The sequence below is a fragment of the Suricata suricatta genome, chromosome 5 (assembly GCF_006229205.1).
Source record: "Suricata suricatta isolate VVHF042 chromosome 5, meerkat_22Aug2017_6uvM2_HiC, whole genome shotgun sequence".
Classification (NCBI taxonomy): Eukaryota; Metazoa; Chordata; class Mammalia; order Carnivora; family Herpestidae; genus Suricata; species Suricata suricatta.
Window position 1 is genome coordinate 31071719 of NC_043704.1, and position 20035 is coordinate 31091753.

Sequence of the window (20035 nt, forward strand, 5' to 3'; positions counted from 1 at the left end):
TGGAAGTTAAGTGAAAAAACTCTGGACGCGGAGCGGCTACCGGGAAGGAGACCGCGGAAGGAAAACCAGTAGGCAGGCCAATGGTGTTTCGGCGGCGCGCTGGCAAGTTTGTGGAACACTTTCTAGGAATTAGGTCCTTTTCCTCCCTCTTCATCCTCTTGACTTCTGAAGAAAGAACTTGGCTTTGGATGGCAATGGAGCCTGAGGAGAGAGGGTTAGGCACACTTGAATAATCCCTCCGGCTGGGCTGAATTTGTGGGAATTTAGGACGCCAGAGTGTGGAAATACAGCAGCCTTTGGAGTGCCCTCTGTTAATTGGGATGGATCTAAATGTGCCCCGTTCGAGACCTCTCCACTAACCCCTTCTGATCTTGCGATTTGCTCTTCCTGACTTAATTAGCATCTAGGAAAGTCTAAACTTTGGACCTACCTCTTTTTTTGATACTTATTTTTGTACTTTTGCTCTCTGGGATTGGTTTCTTAAAACAATCTGGATCGTTTTTAATATGTCAAAATGAGTCGGCTGATGTTTACACAACTACTGCTCTGTGGATTTTTATATGTTCGGGTTGATGGTAAGTTAAAAATACTTTTATCCTTCCCCCCCCCAACCCATTTATTTCTGAGTACATTGTGGGCTATCAATAAAATGACATTATGTCTATTAGTCCCATTTGATCAGGCACAGGGGCTTTTGGGGGGCAGAAGCTTTAAGTCTTTGTTTCTAAACTGCTGCAAGTGGAGCAGGGGTAGTAGTCACCTATTGCTGTTATTGTTGTAATTTACCTAATTAATTGAGGAGTTGGATAATAAATGATGGGTTCTCTGTTTTGTTACAAAAATAAATATTAAAGTAAATGTCTGGAGTTCTCTTGAGCCTACTCCTATTTGGCGTTGGTTCTCATATCTGAACTTTGGCTTAGAAATTTAAGTGAAGAAACATAGTAATAGACACTTCAATGAAGGTTCAGTGGGTTAGGAATTTGAGACAGGGATCGATGTGTATCACTCGTATGCTGGTGAGTGCTCTTCTAGTGTGAAATCAGAATCAAGAATTTAGATCACAGGGAGAAAACTGTCAAAAGTATGACTGGGCAAGGCTCCAGGAAGAGGGAAACAGAAGCTCTGGGCTGGGTGTGGGCACAGAACACTCAGCTCAGTCCCCAGTGGCAAACACAATGGGGATCTGAAACAGGTACTGTAGGTGTCTCCCTCTGGGTTGAGTCAGGCTGTCAAGCAGACAGCATTCTGCCTCTGATTCTCCTGTAGCATTCTGCCTCTGATTCTCCTGTCTTTTGTTCCGATATGGTTTCCTGGGATATTTTCACAGGATGTCAGTTTCTTGTGAGAGGATTGCAAAATCCTTTCTTGCAGCTCCTTCGAATGATGAGTGGAAGTAATCATTAACATGCTTTCTTGTTTGTTCAGAAGAAGAAAGTCGAAAGAACATTTGGTATTAACCTTCTAGGGACTTTAATTTTTAAATCAACAGAAAGGATATGTGTAAAGAGAAGACTGGAGCATTTTTTTTGACAATGTGGATTATAGTACTTTAGATTTGTAATTATTGTAATTGTAAGGAATCTGTGTATCGGTCCAGATACTTGAGCCATCATACTAGCTGGTTGCTACGTAAACTTTCCTCCAGCATTTGCATTGTGGACGAATTCATTATTTGGGACACTGCCTATTTTTGCCCGCCTGTAGGAGCTAACTTTGTTTCAGACAGCTGCTGCACAGAACCCAATGTATCGGACTCAGAACAGGAAGGCGTTCTATAAACATGAGGCAGGACAGATGAGTTTACCTACTGTCAAGTGGCTGTTTTCAATCATGGACTACATGAGTACCTTTGCCCCCAGCAATAGGAGGCAAGGCATTCATATGCGCACACTGCTTTTTCTTTTTCTCCTTCTAAGTAGTAGATGTTTCGGAATCGATCATTGTGAATCACACTGTGACAATATCTATGGCTCTACCTAATCATTCACCATGCATTTTCTTTTTCTATACATTTACCTTTACAGTACATTTACATTGCCTTAACCAAAAGGTTTCTGTATTTCTCCCAAGTGTGTTTGATTATCATGATAAGAAGACTTTGCTATAACTTTTTGGATCATATATCCTCATAAGTCATGAATTTACATATTTTAATACCAGAAATGCATGTATAAACTATATGTTAGAGTATAGAATCATCACTAAGTTTTTTTTCTTTTCTTGCATTAGTGTGTAGCTAAGAGAAATACAATTAAATTGCTCAGTGGAAGTGACAGAGGGAATCAGAAGAGCTTGGTGTTACAGAATGTAATTAATGTACCTGGGTGTTTGGAGGCATATGAAACAAATGCAGTTAACCGGCTTGCTGGAACAGCGGCAGCAAGACCTCCTTCCCTCCCTCCCTCCCTCCCTCCCTCCCATCCTGCCTTCCTTCTTCCCCTCCCTCCCTTCTGTTCTTCCTTCTCTCCCTACCTCACCCTTCATGTCCCAGAGACACACCTAGGACCTTTGTTCTGATTTAGTGTTACAGGACAAGGGGAAAGTTTATGTCTGGGCCACAATCATGCAGCAAAATTCATGGTAATGTAGTGGAAAATGCCCAGGGTTGAGAAGTTGAAGAAGAATTGGTAATTTTTTGTTTGTTTGTGTGTTTGTGAAACTAGTTTTTGTGTGTAACGTCTACTATCAAAAGCAAAGGAAGCTGTGGACCCTTACTGAATGAGCACCTAGAGCATGCATTTGACATTGGGTTGTCTTTGGTTTACTCCAGAATGATGACAGCCTTAACACAGGGAGTGTTTGAAATTTGGGATGTGGACAACACTGCCCTCTAGGCTATTTCAACGCACTGGGCCTGAGTGCTCACATGTATGCTGAGGGGGTTGGTTTGTAAGATCTCTAAGCTCTTTCTCTTCCAGGATTCTATGATTTCTGTTTACTTATTATCCTTCTTACAAGTGTGTGCTTTTTCTCCCCATGAATTTCAAATTTAGAGAAGCTTGTACCATTTCAAAGATATACTGACTATCCTCGTGCTAGACACAGAAATTAATTTTATTCAGTGACAAATGATACATAGATTTGCATTGAAATTTGCTTGGTAGGTTATTTATATGTGCATTTTTATAGTATGTGAAAAATGTTAGAGTTTGCCTCCTCATAGAAGATATGTGCTAATATTATTTACGTTTTTTCAGTATCCTGTGTTCGTAGGAATCCAGAGAGAATAAACATTAAGTTAGTTGAGAACTACAGACAAACTTTTCTATTTGGGATGTAAATAAATATTTTCTTTTTGGAGACAGAATAATGACCGGCATGCATATTTTTCTTTACATCTCCTTAGGAGGATATGTATCACATGTAGCTTTTGTTCTCCAGGTTTTCTTTATTTTCAAGTGAGACTATGGTTTTTATAATTATTTACAGGGAATGGACATAAATTACCACAATGCTTTTTAATTACATCCATCGCCCGCGCATCGTGTCAATTGAGTAATTTTACAATATGAAAAGATGTTTCTAAAAATAAGAATAATGTTCTTATCTTCAGTTTTTAGCTATATTCTTAAATGAAAATGGCACACATGATATTTGGGGGAAAAAAGATAATGTGCGTGCAGTGTAGTTGCATAATGTCATACATTTTGCTAACGTGTTTCTCTTAGTAATGGGCACATTATCATAGCAATATGCAGTCCATTTCAGAACTTAAACTGCATATAAATAACCTGGAATTTGTTCTTATAACTGTGTAGCAATATCACTCTGAATTGGCTTTGTTTGCATGACCTTTGGTTCTAGGCAACATGTGAGCGATAAGCCAAAAGGATTTCTTAGACCATCAAAACAGAGTATCTTAAAGGAAAAAAAAAAGTCATGATTATACAAAATAATAATAATGATTCATCTCATCCCTGAGCAGCCTCTATGAAGTAGCATCTTTGACAATAAAAAGATGGATTTGGAAGCACATTGCATACATTGGGATACATATACTGTAATGAAGGGAACTTAGCTAGGTGGGAAGTGTGTGTCTTGTAGAACCTGCTTTAGCAGTTCCTGCAGTCTGTAGGAGATACAATTACCTCTGATGTACGATTTAGTTTTTGAAGGGTTTTAGAGAAAAGATTTCCTTTTACTTATTTCTCATCTTATCCCTCTTCAACTCCTTGTCCTCATCCTCCTCTGCCGCTTCCTCCTCCGCTTCCACTTCCTCTTTCTTTCTTTCTTTCTTTCTTTCTTTCTTTCTTTCTTCTCCTCCTCCTTGTATTTTTTGGGACCAAGTGGAAAGAATTAGAGAAAGATTTACATTTGAAGAGCGAAGATGATGTTTCTTGAATGACAATTTAGAAAATCTGCCTTTGGGGCGCCTGTGTGGCTCAGTCGGTTAAGCCTCCGGGCTTTGGCTCAGGTCAGATCTCAGGTTTGTGGGTTCGAGCCCTGAGTCGGGCTCTGTGCTGACAGCTAGCTCAAAGCCTAGAGCCTGCTTTCAGTTCTGTGTCTCCTTCTTTCTCTGCCCCTCCCCCTCTCATGCTCTGTCTCTCTCTGTATCAAAAATAAATAAAACATTAAAAAAATTAAAAAGAAAATCTGCCTTTAAAGTAGACATATTAATGATGTTTTACTTTAGGATATATCCGATTGAGGTCTTGACCAATACTTTTCTTTTACAATACTATGCACCTTTATGCAAACTTATTTTGCATAGATCCTATCTTTCTCCAGCTAGGCAGACATAAATCTGCTGATCTGTGTTCAGACAATGGAAATTTACATAGTGCCGTTTTATACGTTTATTTTTAAAGATTTATTTTTGTTATGTTTCTTATAGTGTCACCCAGCATAGACCTATCAACCTTAATCAATACATTAATATTAATATAGATTTTCTTCTTTCTTTAAATTATTGAATAAAGCATGAATGAATGATTACATAAAGTCTTTCAAGGGGAAATTCCCATCAATGTTTTCAATGTTTCAGTATATGTTATACCATAACAGAGATCTAATATACTATCTAAAGTAGAGTATATTCATCCAATACCTATTTCTAACTCAAAACTGCATTGGGATTACCTACTCCTCAGTACTTAGTGTTTTGTCCTCCATTTGAGCCTCATCCTTAAGAAGTTATATATAATTATGTCGGTTTTATTTATTTTTTTGAAGTTTATTTATTTTGAGAAGGAGGGAGAGAGAGTGTGTATGAGAGCATGAGTAGGGGAGGGGCAGAGAGAGAGAGAGAGACAGAGACAGAGAGAGACAGAGACAGAGAGAGGGAGGGAGAAAACCCCACACTGACCTCACATTGTCAGCACAGAGCCCAGTGTGGGACTTGATCTCATGAAGCATGAGATCATGACCTGAGCCAAAATCAAGAGTCAGACCTTTAACTGTCTTAGCCACCCAGGTGCCCCTAGTCCCATGGATTTTAAAGCTATTTTAATACTGATACTTCTAAAATTGCTGCAATCATTCTGTGAAGGAATATAGTGCCTGGAACAGTGTTTAACATATCCGCTGACTACTTGACATTTTTGCTTGATATCTAAAAAGCGTATGTCAAACTTAGATGGTAAGCAGACTTCCTGTGGTCATCATTTTGCAAAGTATTCAGGTGTCAAATCATTATGTTGTACACCTAAAACTAATATAATGTTGTATGTCAATTGTATCTCAATTTTTTAAAAAAGAAAAAAAATATCAAACTCAAGCTGAGGATAAAATCTGCTTCTGATTTCCAGCTGAATAAATGGCGTCACTATTCATAGAGATTTTCATGACCAAAAACCGGAACTCATTCTTGACTTATCCTCATAGTCCACGTCCAACTGGCTAGTAAACCCTTTGAAATGTATCCTGATAGCAATAATTTTATGTATGTTTGTGATTTTCCTGCAACATTTTAAGCATTTTCAAGCATACAGCAAAGCTGAAAGAATTCTATAGTGAACACTCTCCTAGATGCTAGCATTATTTTACTGTACTTGGTTACCACATACCTACCCATTCATCCATTCTTCTAAGCATCCATTGCATATTTTTTAAAGTTTGTATTTTAATTTCAGTTAGTTAACAGTGTTTTATTACTTTCAGGTGTGCAATACAGCCATTCACCACTTCCATATATTACCCTGTGCTTTATCACAAGTGCACTCCTTAGTACCCATCACCGATTAAATCTATCCCCCATCCTATCCGTGATATTGTTTGGATGCGTTCTCAAATAATCACATACTAAACATTTCTTACTAATTTAACCACTACCATCCTGGTCAAAAGCTGGACTATTGCAATCACTTAATAACTGATTTTCCAGTTTCCATTCCTACTCCTCCATTCCCCACACCGTAGCCCCATCCAACTTAGTTTTCCACACTAGACAGAGGGATTTTTTAAAAACATGTAGGGGCGCCTGGGTGGTTCAGTCGGTTGAGTGTCCGGCTTCGGCTCAGGTCAGATCTCACGTTCGTGGGTTCGAGCCCCGCGTCAGGCTCTGTGCTGACAGCTAGCTCAGAGCCTGGAGCCTGCTTCTGGTTCTGTGTCTCCTTCTCTCTCTGCCCCTCCCCCTCTCATGCTCTGTCTCTCTCTGTATCAAAAATAAATAAAACATTTAAAAACATGTAATGGCAGCTCCTTGCCTAGAGACATGTAATGGCTTCTACTCACAACTTTTTACAATGGTTTACAAGACTATTTAGGTCTCTCTTTGCCTCTCTGACCTCATCTGCTCACGCTCTCCACCTATATGAAAACGTTCCTTTTTGATGTTCTGTTTCTGACTCAGGACTTTTGCATGTGTTCTTTCTTCTAATTGTAATATACTTCCCTAGATTTTTGCATGCATAAGTCTTTCATAATAAGTCCTTATCCAATATCTCTCTTCAGAAATATGGGCATCCCTATCTAAAATTACTCCCCTTAAAAGACTATGGGGTTGCCTCCTTTACCTGTCTTAATTTTCTTTCATAGCTCTTATCACTTCCTGGAAGTGTGTGTGTGTGTGTGTGTGTGTGTGTGTGTGTGTGTATAAACAATGATAAAGGGACTGACATATACACTGCCTGCAAGCTAAGAAGGTAGGCTGCCACTACGTCATGAATGCTGGGGGAAGAAATGAGACTTCTGGGTCAGGGGTGATGGACTTCATTATTCGTGCCATAGCGCGTAGCATGGTATGTTTGTTTCAGTCTCCCTTGCTCCAGCAGTGCATTTGAAATTGGTAAAGCGGGGCCCAGAGAGATCATGCACACATAGTGGGTTAGCCTTACAGCTGAGAGACCCTAATCTTGGGAACCTAGATACTTTATAATGGACAATAAGGAAACTGCCTAACCTTTGCCCCAGAGGACGATATTGTCTTGACTATATTTGAATAATAAACAAATCTGCCTTCTGCTCTTAAGAGAGTCGGTCTCAAAAATAGAAGACTCTCTGGTATATAAGTATACTTGAAAAGATAGTTTGCAATAAAAATATTAGTGGCTCTGCTAGCAAGCTGTGCAGAAATATGAGAGTTATGGAGACTTTTCTCCCAACAATAGATAGGTAGAAATGTTTATTTATTGTCTGACTCTTTGAGCTCCTAGGGCTGACACGTAGTTTTTATTTTTTTATTTTTTTATTTTTGAGAGAGAGAGAGAGAGAGAGAGAGAGAGAGAGACAGAGGGAGACAGCATCAGCAGAGGAGGGTCAGAGAGGGAGACACAGAATCCAGACAGGCTTCAGGCTCTGAGCTGTCAGCACAGAGCCCAACGCGGGGCTCGAACCCATGAACTGCGAGATCATGACCTGAGCTGAGCTGGACGTTTAAACAACTGAGCCACCCAGGTGCACCAGACACTTAGTTTTATTTGTGTTTTGCCAAGAGCACTGGATGACACATATGAGATATTCAAATATTTGTTGAATAAATGAAAATGTGCTTATGGATTCTTTTGAGACATTTATTTTTATGCTCTCCTCAACACATGAAACATTTACCATTTGAACAAGGTTTATTTATTTATTTTAGGGTCTGTGTGTGGGCACCTGTGTATATGTGTCTAGTGAGAGACAGAAAGAGAGTTATCAAATGAGTGTTTTGACACAAATGACATCATGGTTTCTGGTGATTTAATGTTCTGCTTTTCACCTGGCAGAAGATACAGATTTGACCCATTTGCTTTGATAGGCTTCTTTTCTGTCTAACCAAGAATATTTTCTATAGTGGTAGTTTTCATGGTCACTCTCCCCTCAAAGCCCACACTAATACTGCTGTGTTTTTTATCTTTATTTTATTTAGTTTATTATCTTAGTGGCTATTTATTTTTGAGAGAGAGAGAGAGAGAGAACAAATGGGAGAGGGGCACAGAGAGATGGAGACAAAGAATCTGAAGCAGGCTCCAGACTCTGAGTTGTCAGCACAGAGCCTGATGTGGGCCTTGAACTTATGAAACATGAAATCATAACCTGAGCCAAAGTCTGATGCTTCACCAACTGAGCCACCTAGGGGACCCTGTTTTATTATTATTTATATAGAGAGAGAGTGAGTGGGGAAGGGGGCAGAGGGAGAGAGAGCATCTTAAGTAGGCTCCTGATGTAGGGCTCGATCCCAAAATCCTGGGGTCATGACCTGAGCTAAAATCAAGAGTCAGACGCTCAACCAACTGAGCCACCCAGGCACCCCAACACTGATATGTTTTTTAGCACACTGTTGAATGTTATGTGTATAGATAGGGAACTCCTTTAAATGATTTAGGTGCCTTAGTAAGAGCATACACATTTTCTCCCCACTAAGGAAGGTTGACTTATATGATATCTAGTTTAGAAATTGATACTTCTCTGTACCTTTAGAGTAGCTTTCCATGTATGTGTTAACAAAAGAAAAGTGAATATTTAGAGATAGAGTTACCTGGGTTACTTCTAAAATTAGTCTCCAAATATACGGCTCACTAATAATTGACAAAGAAGAGGAAGGTTAAAAATAATATCCCCAATAATGGGCATTGTTCTACTCTATCTGCTGTTGCAATCATTATGTTCAGGGCCTTATTTATCATTATTGACATTAAACTGAAATATACTCAGGAATTTGGTAGGTGGAACCTCTTTATAGACCTACTTTTGATTTTAAGAAAAAATTCAAAGGAGTCTCAACTGGAAAATTTACTTTAAAAAGAAAACTGAGATAAAGGCCAACATAAACATCTCTAAATTTTGCTAATTAAACATTTTTTCTCCCAACAAGCTTATTGAGATGTAGTTCATAGGTTATGCAATTCACCTCTACAAAATATACAACTCAGTGGTTTGTAGCATATTCATAGAATTATGTAACTATCACTACAATCTAATTTTAGACCTTTTTTGTCATCCAAAATAAAATGGAAACTCTATATCCTGCTTTTCATCCACCAGTCCTGTGACAGTCCTAGGTAGCCGCTTGTCTGTTTTCTGTCTCTACAGACCTGTCTATTCTGGACACTTCATGTCATAGAACCATATGATAAATGGTCTTTTGTGACTAACTTCTTTCCCTGAGTCTAAAGTTTTCAAGGCTCATCTGTGTTGTAGCCCATATCCATACTTCATTCCTTTTTTATTGCAGATTAGTATTTCCTGTCATTTTTTCTTTGAATTATTAATTCATGGACATTTAGGTTGTTTCTAATTTTTGACTATTATAAATATTACTGCTGTGAACATTGGTGTAATTTTGTGTACACATGTATTGTTCATCTCTCTTTAGTGCGTACCTGGAGTGGCATTGTTGAGTCATATGGGAATTCTGTGTTTAACATTTTGAGGAACTGCAAGACTGTTTTCCAAAACAACTGTTCCATTTTAGGTCCCTACTGGTAACATATAGGGTGAATATATTCTTTTAATTCACCTTGGAAAGAAAACATTGGGTGGCTTTTATGAGTTGGATATGATATCTTAAAGAGAAATATTTTTTATATTATAATAATACACCTTAAATTTCCATCTGTGCTAATTTCTAATCCTCTGATTGTCTTCTAAGTCTTCTTCAATCACTGCATAAAGCTTTACAAATAATACTAAATATAAATCATGAATGATAGCACCTCAGAGCTAGACGTTTCTGCAGTACAACTCTGTCATTGGTTGGATGCCTGGAGAACTGAAGCTCTGTGCTCTGTCACAGATTCCTTTGCTACTTAATGGTAGAACTGAAACTATAGTTGAGAGATGTTTTATTTCTATATTATACTTCTCTTGAGGGGCTGTTTCTAGCTTCTCAGCCTGGAACTCTTCAACAAGAATTCCAGACTCTTGTTACTGAAATGGTCAGCTGTCAGGATGCCTGGGTGGCTCAGTCAGTTAAGCGTCCGAATTCGGCTCAGGTCATGATCTCATGGCTTGTGGGTTTGAGCCCCATGTCTGGCTCTGTGCTGACAGCTCAGAGTGGGAGCCTGCTTCAGATTCCTTCTCTCTCTCTCTCTCACTCTCTCTCTCTCTGACCCTCCCCCCTCACACTCTCTCTCTCTCTCTCAAAAATAAAGAAACATTTAAAAAAAAATAAAAATGAAATGGCCAGCTGTTTTCTGAGCATGTCAACAGAACAGTTAGCTTGATACATTGAGGTAATGTATTTGATTCAGCACATGCTTATTGAGCATCCATTGATAAAGAAGGCAACTTTTTGTGGATTCTGTGAAGAACATAATGACCTGTTAAAAAGCTCCTACCTTCAATAAGATCACTCAATGCAAGAGAAGCTAACACCTGTTCCAGTCACGAAAGCAAAAGTAGTGGCAGTAAGTGGTTGAAAGTATATACAACATAGTGTGGACACTCAGAGAAGGAATAGATGATTTCCGGCTGGTGCAATCTGAGGGAAGTCAAGATCAAATGGGTCACTTAGAGGAAGAGTGGGGACTTAATAGGCAGAAAGATTGGAAATCGCATTAAAGCAGAAGGAATAACTGCAAGAATGGTATGGAGATGACAATGGTGTGGTAAGGGAAAGGCAAGACATCTAGTTGAATTGTAACATGGTTTGTCCGTATGGGACAAAGTGTAAGATGATTATCGAAAGAGAGTCAGTCAACAAACACTATTGAGTGAATTTGAGTGAGTAATTTAAACTTTTTATGCCTCAGTGTCCTTACCTGTAAAATTTACATGTTAATAATATGTATTTCATACAATTCATATGAGGAATGAATGCATTTATATATGTGTGTATGGATATATATACATATACACATGTAAACACCTGTAGATATATGTCTATATGTTATATATAGATAAATTATATATAAAATGTTTTAAAGAGTCCTTGGTATTTAATAAACACCATTTAAGTGTTTTCTATTATTATTTTATTGATTTGGTTTTTTTTAATATTGGAGAGAGAGAGAAAGAGAGAGCACGTGCTCACGGGAGAGAGGCAGAAGGAAAGAGAGACAGAATCCAAAGTAGCCTCCATGCTTAGTGTGGAGCCTAATGTGAGGTTCAGTTCCACAACTCTGGATCATGACCTCAGTGGAAATCAAGAGTCAGTCGCTTAACTGACTGAGCCATCCAGGTGCCCCTAAGTGTTATTTATTATTATTTATTATATCATTATTCCTTCTCTAGTGTGGACTACAAGGAATTTTAAGAGGACTTTGGCTATCAAGCTAATTAGGGTCTACATACAAAATGCATTTCATGATGATTTTCATATTATCTCTCAAGTATAACTCTTCAGGTGACTGATTTAGAACTTTTATCGCCTCTTAAGGGGAATCATCTGTGGCCACACCTATACGACTGTGCCAAACATGGTATGACAGGTGTGTTACCATTGCATCATATGCTGATTACAGAAGGAATGGGATTCCCAAGTGAGTGGCGATATGAATGAAAGGAATAAACAAGAGAAGCCTACTATAAATAGCAATTTGTTAACAAGTAGAACATGTTCATATAAACCTGCATTTTGGTTCATGTTGATGGATTTACCTTTTATCCAGAATAATTTTTACTTGGTGCTTTTGATACAGAGTAGTGTGAAGATCAATATTGTATAAGACATAGTTACTTGGTTCTAAGTAAACTCCTAGTATAGAAAATCCTTTATAAAAATTAACATTCAGTCTGCACTCATATTTTTCCTGGATAGTCTACTTATCTTTCTCTCATTTAGGATCAACATTGGCTCTAAGAATTTGACAACTATCCATTAATTAGATTTCCACATTGAGTGGTTGTGTATATCAAAAGGGATAACCTGAGTAAAACAGGACCGTAACTCTCGTGGAAAGCACACCCTTCGGGTGGCCAGAAGCTCTAGACGGCAGTTTTTGCTTTCTTACTAAATAATTATATGACTTTAGATCCTTACTTTAAATTTTTTAATGTTTATTTATTTTTGAGAGAGAGAGAGAGAGAGAGATCAATCCAGGTTTGGAGCTGTTAGCACAGAGCCTGTCATGAAGCTTAAACTCACGAACTGCGAGATGGTGACCTGAGCTGAAGTCAGATGCTTAACCGACTGAGCCACCCAGGTGCCCCTAGATACTTACTTTAAAAAAGATGGGAACTGACTCTGTAATCCCAAGCATCTACTTAGCCTTAAATTCTATTATTGTGAGTAATTTAGTTTAATGTGTTAATGTTTATGATTATGTTTGAGTACCATTGGAGAAGAAAATTTAGGCTGAAAAGAAATTATCTAAAACCATATACATCCATCTCTGAAAGTAATCAGTTTATTGTCTAATCTGCCTAGGGCATAACCCTGTATTTTGGTGTGGGCTTAATGACATGAATATGGATCATAGGCAAAATTTACTAGTTTTATGATATGCATCCACGTTTATCCATTAATGACCAGTGGAATGCATGGTTGCTTCATGAATAAATTGAATTAAAAAATAATAATACTGAGAAAACAATAGTCTTAACCCAGTGTACTTAGTTTATGGCCACTGTAACTAGAACCATATGCAGTCCAGCAGTTTTAGCTCAGGAGACTGGGTTAATAGCCACTTTTTAATTTACAGTGTAAGGATTGATGTGGGATCTTTTCCCCTAGTTTTTGGTTTCAAGCATTTTGGAAATCAGTTGCAGAACACGAAATATAACTCAACAATTTCATTATATATCTTTTCAAGTTTAAACAAGGAACATTCAGTTGAGACCTTTCTTTGTTTAAAACATTTGTCTAGGGGAGCCTGGGTGGCTCAGTTAGTTGAGCATCCGACTTCGGCTCAGGTCACGATCTCTTGGCTCATGAATTTGAGCCCTGCATCGGGCTCCGTACTGACAGCTCAGAGCCTGGAGTCTGCCTTAGATTCTGTGTCTCCCTCTCTCTCTCTGCCCATCTTCCACTTGCTCTGTTTCTCTCTCAAAAATAAATAAAAACATTAAAAAGTTAAAAAAAAAAGATTTATGTAGCGTATCCTAGATGGCGTGGTCGGTTAAACGGCTGGCTCTTGATTTCACTTCTCAGGGTTCGCGACTTGAGCCCCACATCAGGCTCCGTGCTGACAGCGAAGAGCCTGCTTGGGATTCTGTCTCTCTTCCTCTCTTTCTTTTCCTCCCATGTGCTCTTTCTCTCTCAAAATATATACAATAAACTTAAAAAAATAATAAATAAAAGTATAAAACCTGTGCGACAGTTATAAATAATTAAAATGTTCATAAGTATGGTCAAAAAAGGGAGAGCTGATTCTCAAAAAAGTTAAGTGAAGAAGTTTTCTTTATAAGGAAAATGTTATGCATTTTATAAACCACGGTTATAGGCACACTTTAAAGTTTTATAATATGTATTTCCAAATACGAGCAAATGCTAAAACATAGTGAAACTAAACATTTAGGTAAATCTGAAAATTATGGAATATAGTTTTCAGGGTCACATTAAATTAAGGGAGATTCATGATGAACCATTGCAATAGGCATTCCAAGATGGGTTTATATCTTTATTTTAAAGTGAACTTTAATGTATTGTCAAATAACAGTGTGGTTATTGACAGCCAGTCTTATGGTTGATCTTCTGAACTACAGAAGACTTTTCACTCTCCCTCCTTAAATATGCAACAGCTTGTGTATTCTAAAATATCTTTGAGGGGCACCTGGGTCACTCAGTCAATTAAGCGTTCAGTTTCGGCTCAGGTCATGATCTCGAGGTCTGTGAGTTCAAGCCCCATGTCGGGCTCTGTGCTGACATCTCAGAGCCTGGAGCCTGTTTTAGATTCTGTATCTCTCTCTCCCTCTCATTCTGCACCACCCCCCTCTCAAATGTAAACATTAAAAAAAAATCATTGAATGGCAGAAATCACAACAGGAAAGCATCATACAAATGCCAATTATGTGAAACCCTCTCCAACTGGATCATTTATCAGAAGAGAAGCTGGGTAAGAAGGATGTAACCTTTGAAAAAGAAAATTCCAGATAACTGAAATTCCACAGCACTTTTTTGTTCCATTAAAAATGGATTGTGAAGAGTTAGAACATGGATTTGATGGCCTCAGAGCTACTTTTTTCACTGCAGTGATAGTCTCAAGAGTTAAAAGTTAATAATAAAGAAAAGTATTTCCATGTTACCTGCACCCTGTACTCACAAATCTTCAGCAATCATTCAGTTGATTTTCCAGCCTTTCTCCTCACAAATGCTGTTTAATAATTTCACCAGAGAAGAAGTGTCAACAGATTTAACTGGGGAGTTCCTCACTCCTCATCCTGAAAACATGGAGGTGATTTTCTAGCTAAGTATGTTTTTAAGTGTTTCAATCTGCCTTTGTGATGTGAAAGGCTGGGCAATGTCAACTTGTAATACAAAATGAAAGAAAAAAGAATGAGAAAAATATGCATAACGTGTGGGTACAGATTTTGGGCAAAGATACTTCTTATCCCTCTGCCCTATACAGACATGGCTGTAAGATATGAATAAACTTGAGGTTTTTGATGCCTACCCTCTACTCACAATCCAACAGACAACTTTTATTTTAAGAAGAACATTTTCCAGGCTATGCATTATTATTGTACTTTTCAGTTAAACTGTAACACCTGTGATGTTCATCAGTTGGATCTTATGAAACTCTCTACAGATTTTTGAGATTCCCAGTAAATGTGTCTCATTGTGTTAGGTTTAAATTCTGAGTTTGTTTAACTTTTCAGAAAGTGGTTTTTATCTTTCTGAGCAGCAGCTAAACACGGCATGCACAGAAAGACGACCAGGTACTTGCTTTTATAGTCTGTGTGTCTTAGGATTCAATTGAAGTGTTCTGAACATGAGGTGCTTGTAAGAGTTCATGCATAATGGTTGCATAAGAACTAGTCCAGGAGGTGCAAGGGTGTACCTGGGAGGGGCAATCTCTGTGAAGGATAAGAGGCTGGTGGGTGGGGGGAGGTTGGAAAAGTGAAAAACAGAACATTTGAATCGAATGAATTGGACGAGCATTTGAAACTCCACTATATAGCAAGTGGACAAGCTGATATTTAGTTCTATGGATTGTTAACATTCACATAAAACAGAATTATTTAGCATTTACTGAATCCTTTTTGATAATCAATTTGGGATCAAATGCAAAAGAACATGTGTCTGGCTTTGTATGACCTCAAATTCTTCCGTTTTCCCTTTGAGCAGATGACATGCCTTCTTTGCGGACTCATATCGGTTGCTAGGAGAAGTGCAGTGGGCTGGTCTCCTCTTATCCCGCAGTAAAACTAAAGAGTGTATTGAGTAAGAGAAAGGGAGGCAGGACACAGTATAGGCCATGAATCATGACTTGTCTCCAGTATGTCCACTTTACTCCCATTTTTTCCCCTTTAAAAACTTTTGTTTTTACCAATGATGCTTTCTTTCAGCTGCTATCTATAATCCTTTTGGAGCCTGAGGGGATGAGGGTTGCTAAAGGGAGGCTGTGCTGCTAAGAGTCCACTCAGAGCAATAATAAAAGCCTTGAGAGTTATTCATGGAGCCACATTAGTGAGAATGCCCTACTCAGTGAATAGCATCAGTCAGCTGCCTTTGAAATCGGGTGATTAATACCTTCTGTTTTTAATGGGGGGGAAAAGGCAGACAAGAAAGGTCTTCATACTACTTTGGCTCCTTTGCAAATTAGATCTTATACATTGTCAAAGCTTTAGACAAAGAAGTTGCTAAATTTTCAATACCTGAAATAGTCTTTTTTTTTTTAATAGTGTTTCATGAACTGTTACGATACAATTGAAATGGTGAAAATATCCCAAGTGAACACTCACAAAAAATTGATTAGCCATTCTTATATTTTGGCAATGTTTGTGATGATCATCAAACTAAAAAGGTGATCTTAGATGTTATATTCGAAGTGCTGTCTCAGCTGATCTCTTTCACAGCATCCAAATCACATTTTTGTTTGTTTGATAAAGAAACTAATTACAGTACTCTTGAGATTTTAGAGAAGCATCTAATGAGAAAGTGTTAAGGGTGGCAGGTGCTAGTTTCCCATGAGCACTTGAGTGTAAGGGACTGTGTAATTTACAAAGAAGTTGGTATTTATGTATATATGTATGTTGCTATCTATAGGCTAGTTTAGCATAAGCGACTTGAAGGTTATCATTATGATCTCTCTTCTCTGTGTCTTTCGATTACATTGGATACATGGTATAGTTCACATAAGATTGTCTGAGGTTTAGGAACCTTGTTAATCATCTGAGATGCACTATAGAAAAGCTTCCAATTGATGGCCTGTGCATGGCAGCTGGAAAAATGCAAGGTGATGCTTGCTTTCATACTATTTGTAGCATGATTATCATGTCGTCTAGACTGGTACTATTTAGATAATAAAGTAGGCAAACACTTAGTGTTCTTTTACAATTATTTTCATTCTGCTGTTCACTTTACATTTTCAATTTATTTTTGATGTAGCAGCCTAGACCGGTCCTTTTATATGTACTCATGTTCACTGAAAAGCCTTTATTGTAGTGTGAATATGAGAACAAACAACATTTAAAAAGCTCTGCCTGATGCTTCCCGCAACCTGTTTTTCACTCTATGAAAGCGAAATACCTTGTTAAGGGTGGTAATTCCCCAGGGCAATCAGAGATGAAAATGTAATGATTTGGTGGGTGATGTCTAGAGATCAGTCTTCAAGTGAGGTCAGATTGAACATCTTTATTAGTAACATAAAATTGAGAACAAAATGATAAAAAGAAATTATATAATCAACATTAGAAAGCTATTGGAACCTAACTCTCTCTAACACCCTGACCCATGAGCATAGAAATGATTGGCAAAAATTCTTAGCAGAGTAAGAACTCATGCTTTATTTGGTATATGACTGTAAATGAGTTCTTCAGGGAAATAATCAGAAATCTAGATATCTAAGGAAAGGAAGAAGCCAGGAAACCAATAAGGACCCAGGGGATAAGTATGGGAGTGGAGGCAAAGAGAATGTGATTCAGATTAGTTTTGTGTCCCAGTTTAAAGGTCAGGAGATTCTAGTGCCCATTTAGGGGAAAATGTTGCATCACTGACTTGGGAGATCCTCTTTCAATGAATGTGGCTTAAGTGCAATTGAAATACTTCTCTTATTTTGCACTTCATTGCTAGACCATGAGAGTGTGAGAGAGATTTTGGCAGAATAGAAGCAGCAGTGAGTACAAAGACCAAATTCTTTTGGAAAATTACTGCCCTCTTAAGACTAGAGAAGGATGGACTTATTTTCTCTGTATATCCTGGCCTGTGATAAAGATGGATCCCATTAAACCTTTTCTTTTTAATATTGAAGGAAAAGATTGGCAAAAATTTAACCATGTTTAAAATATTTTACCAACTACTTTCATGACTGAGTCACAAAAATTTGGAAGCAATGAGTTAAGTTTAGGTGAAAAATACTCATACTTTAAAATTATCCTTGAATTAAATGATAGGATATGATTAATACAAAGTTGCATTTCATTTCAAGGGAAAGGTAGTGAACAATATGAGTCCACTATGTAAATAGACAAGAATTGTAATCAGACTCATTGGTTAAACAGGATCCAGAACATAATTCTCTTATTACTTTCAAGAATAGTAAGGTCTTATTAGACATGCATATTTGGGGCTATACAGTTGAAGAGAAATGTGAACAAATTTATAGTTTTTGTTCTGTAGAGAGCTGCAAAAGGATAACAGAAGTAGAAAATAAAACCTAAGTTGAACTACGTGGGTTGGAATTCGTTTTTGTGTTTTTCTTCTGGTCTCATTATTTTTAATAACTTAATAGTAGTGGGCACAGCAATGTCTTGAAATTGGATTAAAAACATTTTTTAAGTTTATTTAGAGAGAGAGAGAGAGAGAGAGAGAGAGAGCACTTGTGTGCCTAAGGTAGAGAGAGAATTCCAAACAGTGACACTGTGGAACGTGATGTGGGGCTCAAACTTACCAACCCTGAGACCTGAGTCGAAGCTGGGCATTAAACTGACTGAGCCACCTAAGTGCCTCTTGAAATTGGATTTTAAAATCACCTTTCTTTGTTTCAAAAAATTTCAAATGTTTGATAGGCATCATATGCAAGCTAGTACCTGCACTTTGGTGATGATTTTATATCACTAATGATAAGCCCAAGAGAACAGAAAGAATGCAGAGCTGACTACCAGTGCTCATCAATGCCTTGCCCTTCTTGTAGTCTCCTGGTATCTCTGTTAATCAGTAAAGGAGCATGATTCTACAGACTGGGTGTCTTCAAACTTTAAGGGCCAGGGGTACCTGGCTGTCTCAGTGGGTTGAGTATTTGTCTTTAGCTCAGGTCAAGATGGTGAATTTGAGCCCTACATCGGGCTCTCTGTTGGCAAAGAGTGCGCTTCAGAACTTCTGTCCCCCTCTCTCTGTCCTTCTCTCTCTTTCTCTCAAATAAATAAATAAATAAATAAATAAATAAATAAATAAACATTAAAAAAGCCCTTTAAGGGTCAGATAATAACTATTTCTGGCTTTGCCGGTCATAAGACCTCCTCTGTCACAACTACTCAACTTTGCCTTTGTAGAGAGAAAGTGGTCATAGACCGCGTGTAAACAAATGAACAGGACTGTGTTCCAGTAACAGTTTATTTATGGACACAGAATTTTTAATTCTTTTACATCATAACTATTTTTTTCTTTTGATTGTTTTTTATTATTTAAAAGTGGAAAAAATTGTATATGGGTCACAGCAAAACAAAGAGTTGGCTAGATTTGGCCCAAGGGTTGTAATTTGTTGTAGATTATAATACACCTATTTTTACTAGAGGGGTAGGAAAAAGAATGGGATGGGGCAAGAGGTAGATGGAGACAGGAGATGGGTTTTCCTGTCCTAGCTCCACAGTATTTCTCCAAATTCATCGCTTGTAATCCACTTTTTCAACATACAGTTGGGGTTCACTTATGTGTAGTTACGTGTGGTTGACTGAGCTCTTTCAATCTCGGGCTGATTGGAGCGCCTGGGTGGCTCAGTTGGTTAAGCATTCGACTTCGGCTCAGACTATGATCTCATGGTTTGTGGGTTTGAGCCCCCCATCGGGCTCTGTGCTGACATCTCAGAGCCTGGAGCCTGCTTCAGGTTCTGTGTCTCCCTCTCTCTCTGCCCCTATCCCATTCATTCTCTGTTTCTTTCTGTCTTAATAAAAAATAAACATCAAAAAATAAACAAACTTCAGGCTGACTTAAATAAGGTCACTGCCTCAAGTAATATAGCATTTGAGGTATTTGTACCACTTAAAAAGCTTGCCTACAGCCCTGTGACAAAGCTTCATCAAATGTGCGCAGTCAAGGAGTTTGCGATTGCCACTTAGACAGTATTTGCAGTGTGGGAGATAGGGTATTGAAAGAGTAAAGACATAAGCTTAAGGTCCATCCACTTTCCTACAAATGGCCATATGCCATTCTTTCTCATCGCCATGTAGTACTCCATCGTGTATATATACCACATCTTCTTGATCCACTCATCAGGTGATGGACATTTAGGCTTTTTCCATGTTTTGGCTATTGTTGACATTGCTGCTATGAACATTGGGGTACATGTGCTCCTATGCATCAGCATTTCTGTATCTCTTGAGTAAATCCCTAGCAGGGCTATTGCTGGGTCATAAG

At 38.1% G+C, this 20035-nt stretch overlaps 1 protein-coding gene across 1 annotated transcript in view; it reads left to right on the forward strand.

The window, feature by feature from the left end:
* Positions 1–505: 505 nt before the first annotated feature.
* ROBO2 (roundabout guidance receptor 2) overlaps positions 506–20035 on the forward strand; it is a 591892-nt gene continuing 572362 nt past the window's right edge. The window contains exon 1 of the mRNA XM_029939142.1: positions 506–575. Within this exon, the coding sequence (XP_029795002.1) occupies positions 515–575 (61 nt within the window). The 5' untranslated portion in view covers positions 506–514. The remainder of the gene's footprint in view (positions 576–20035) is intronic.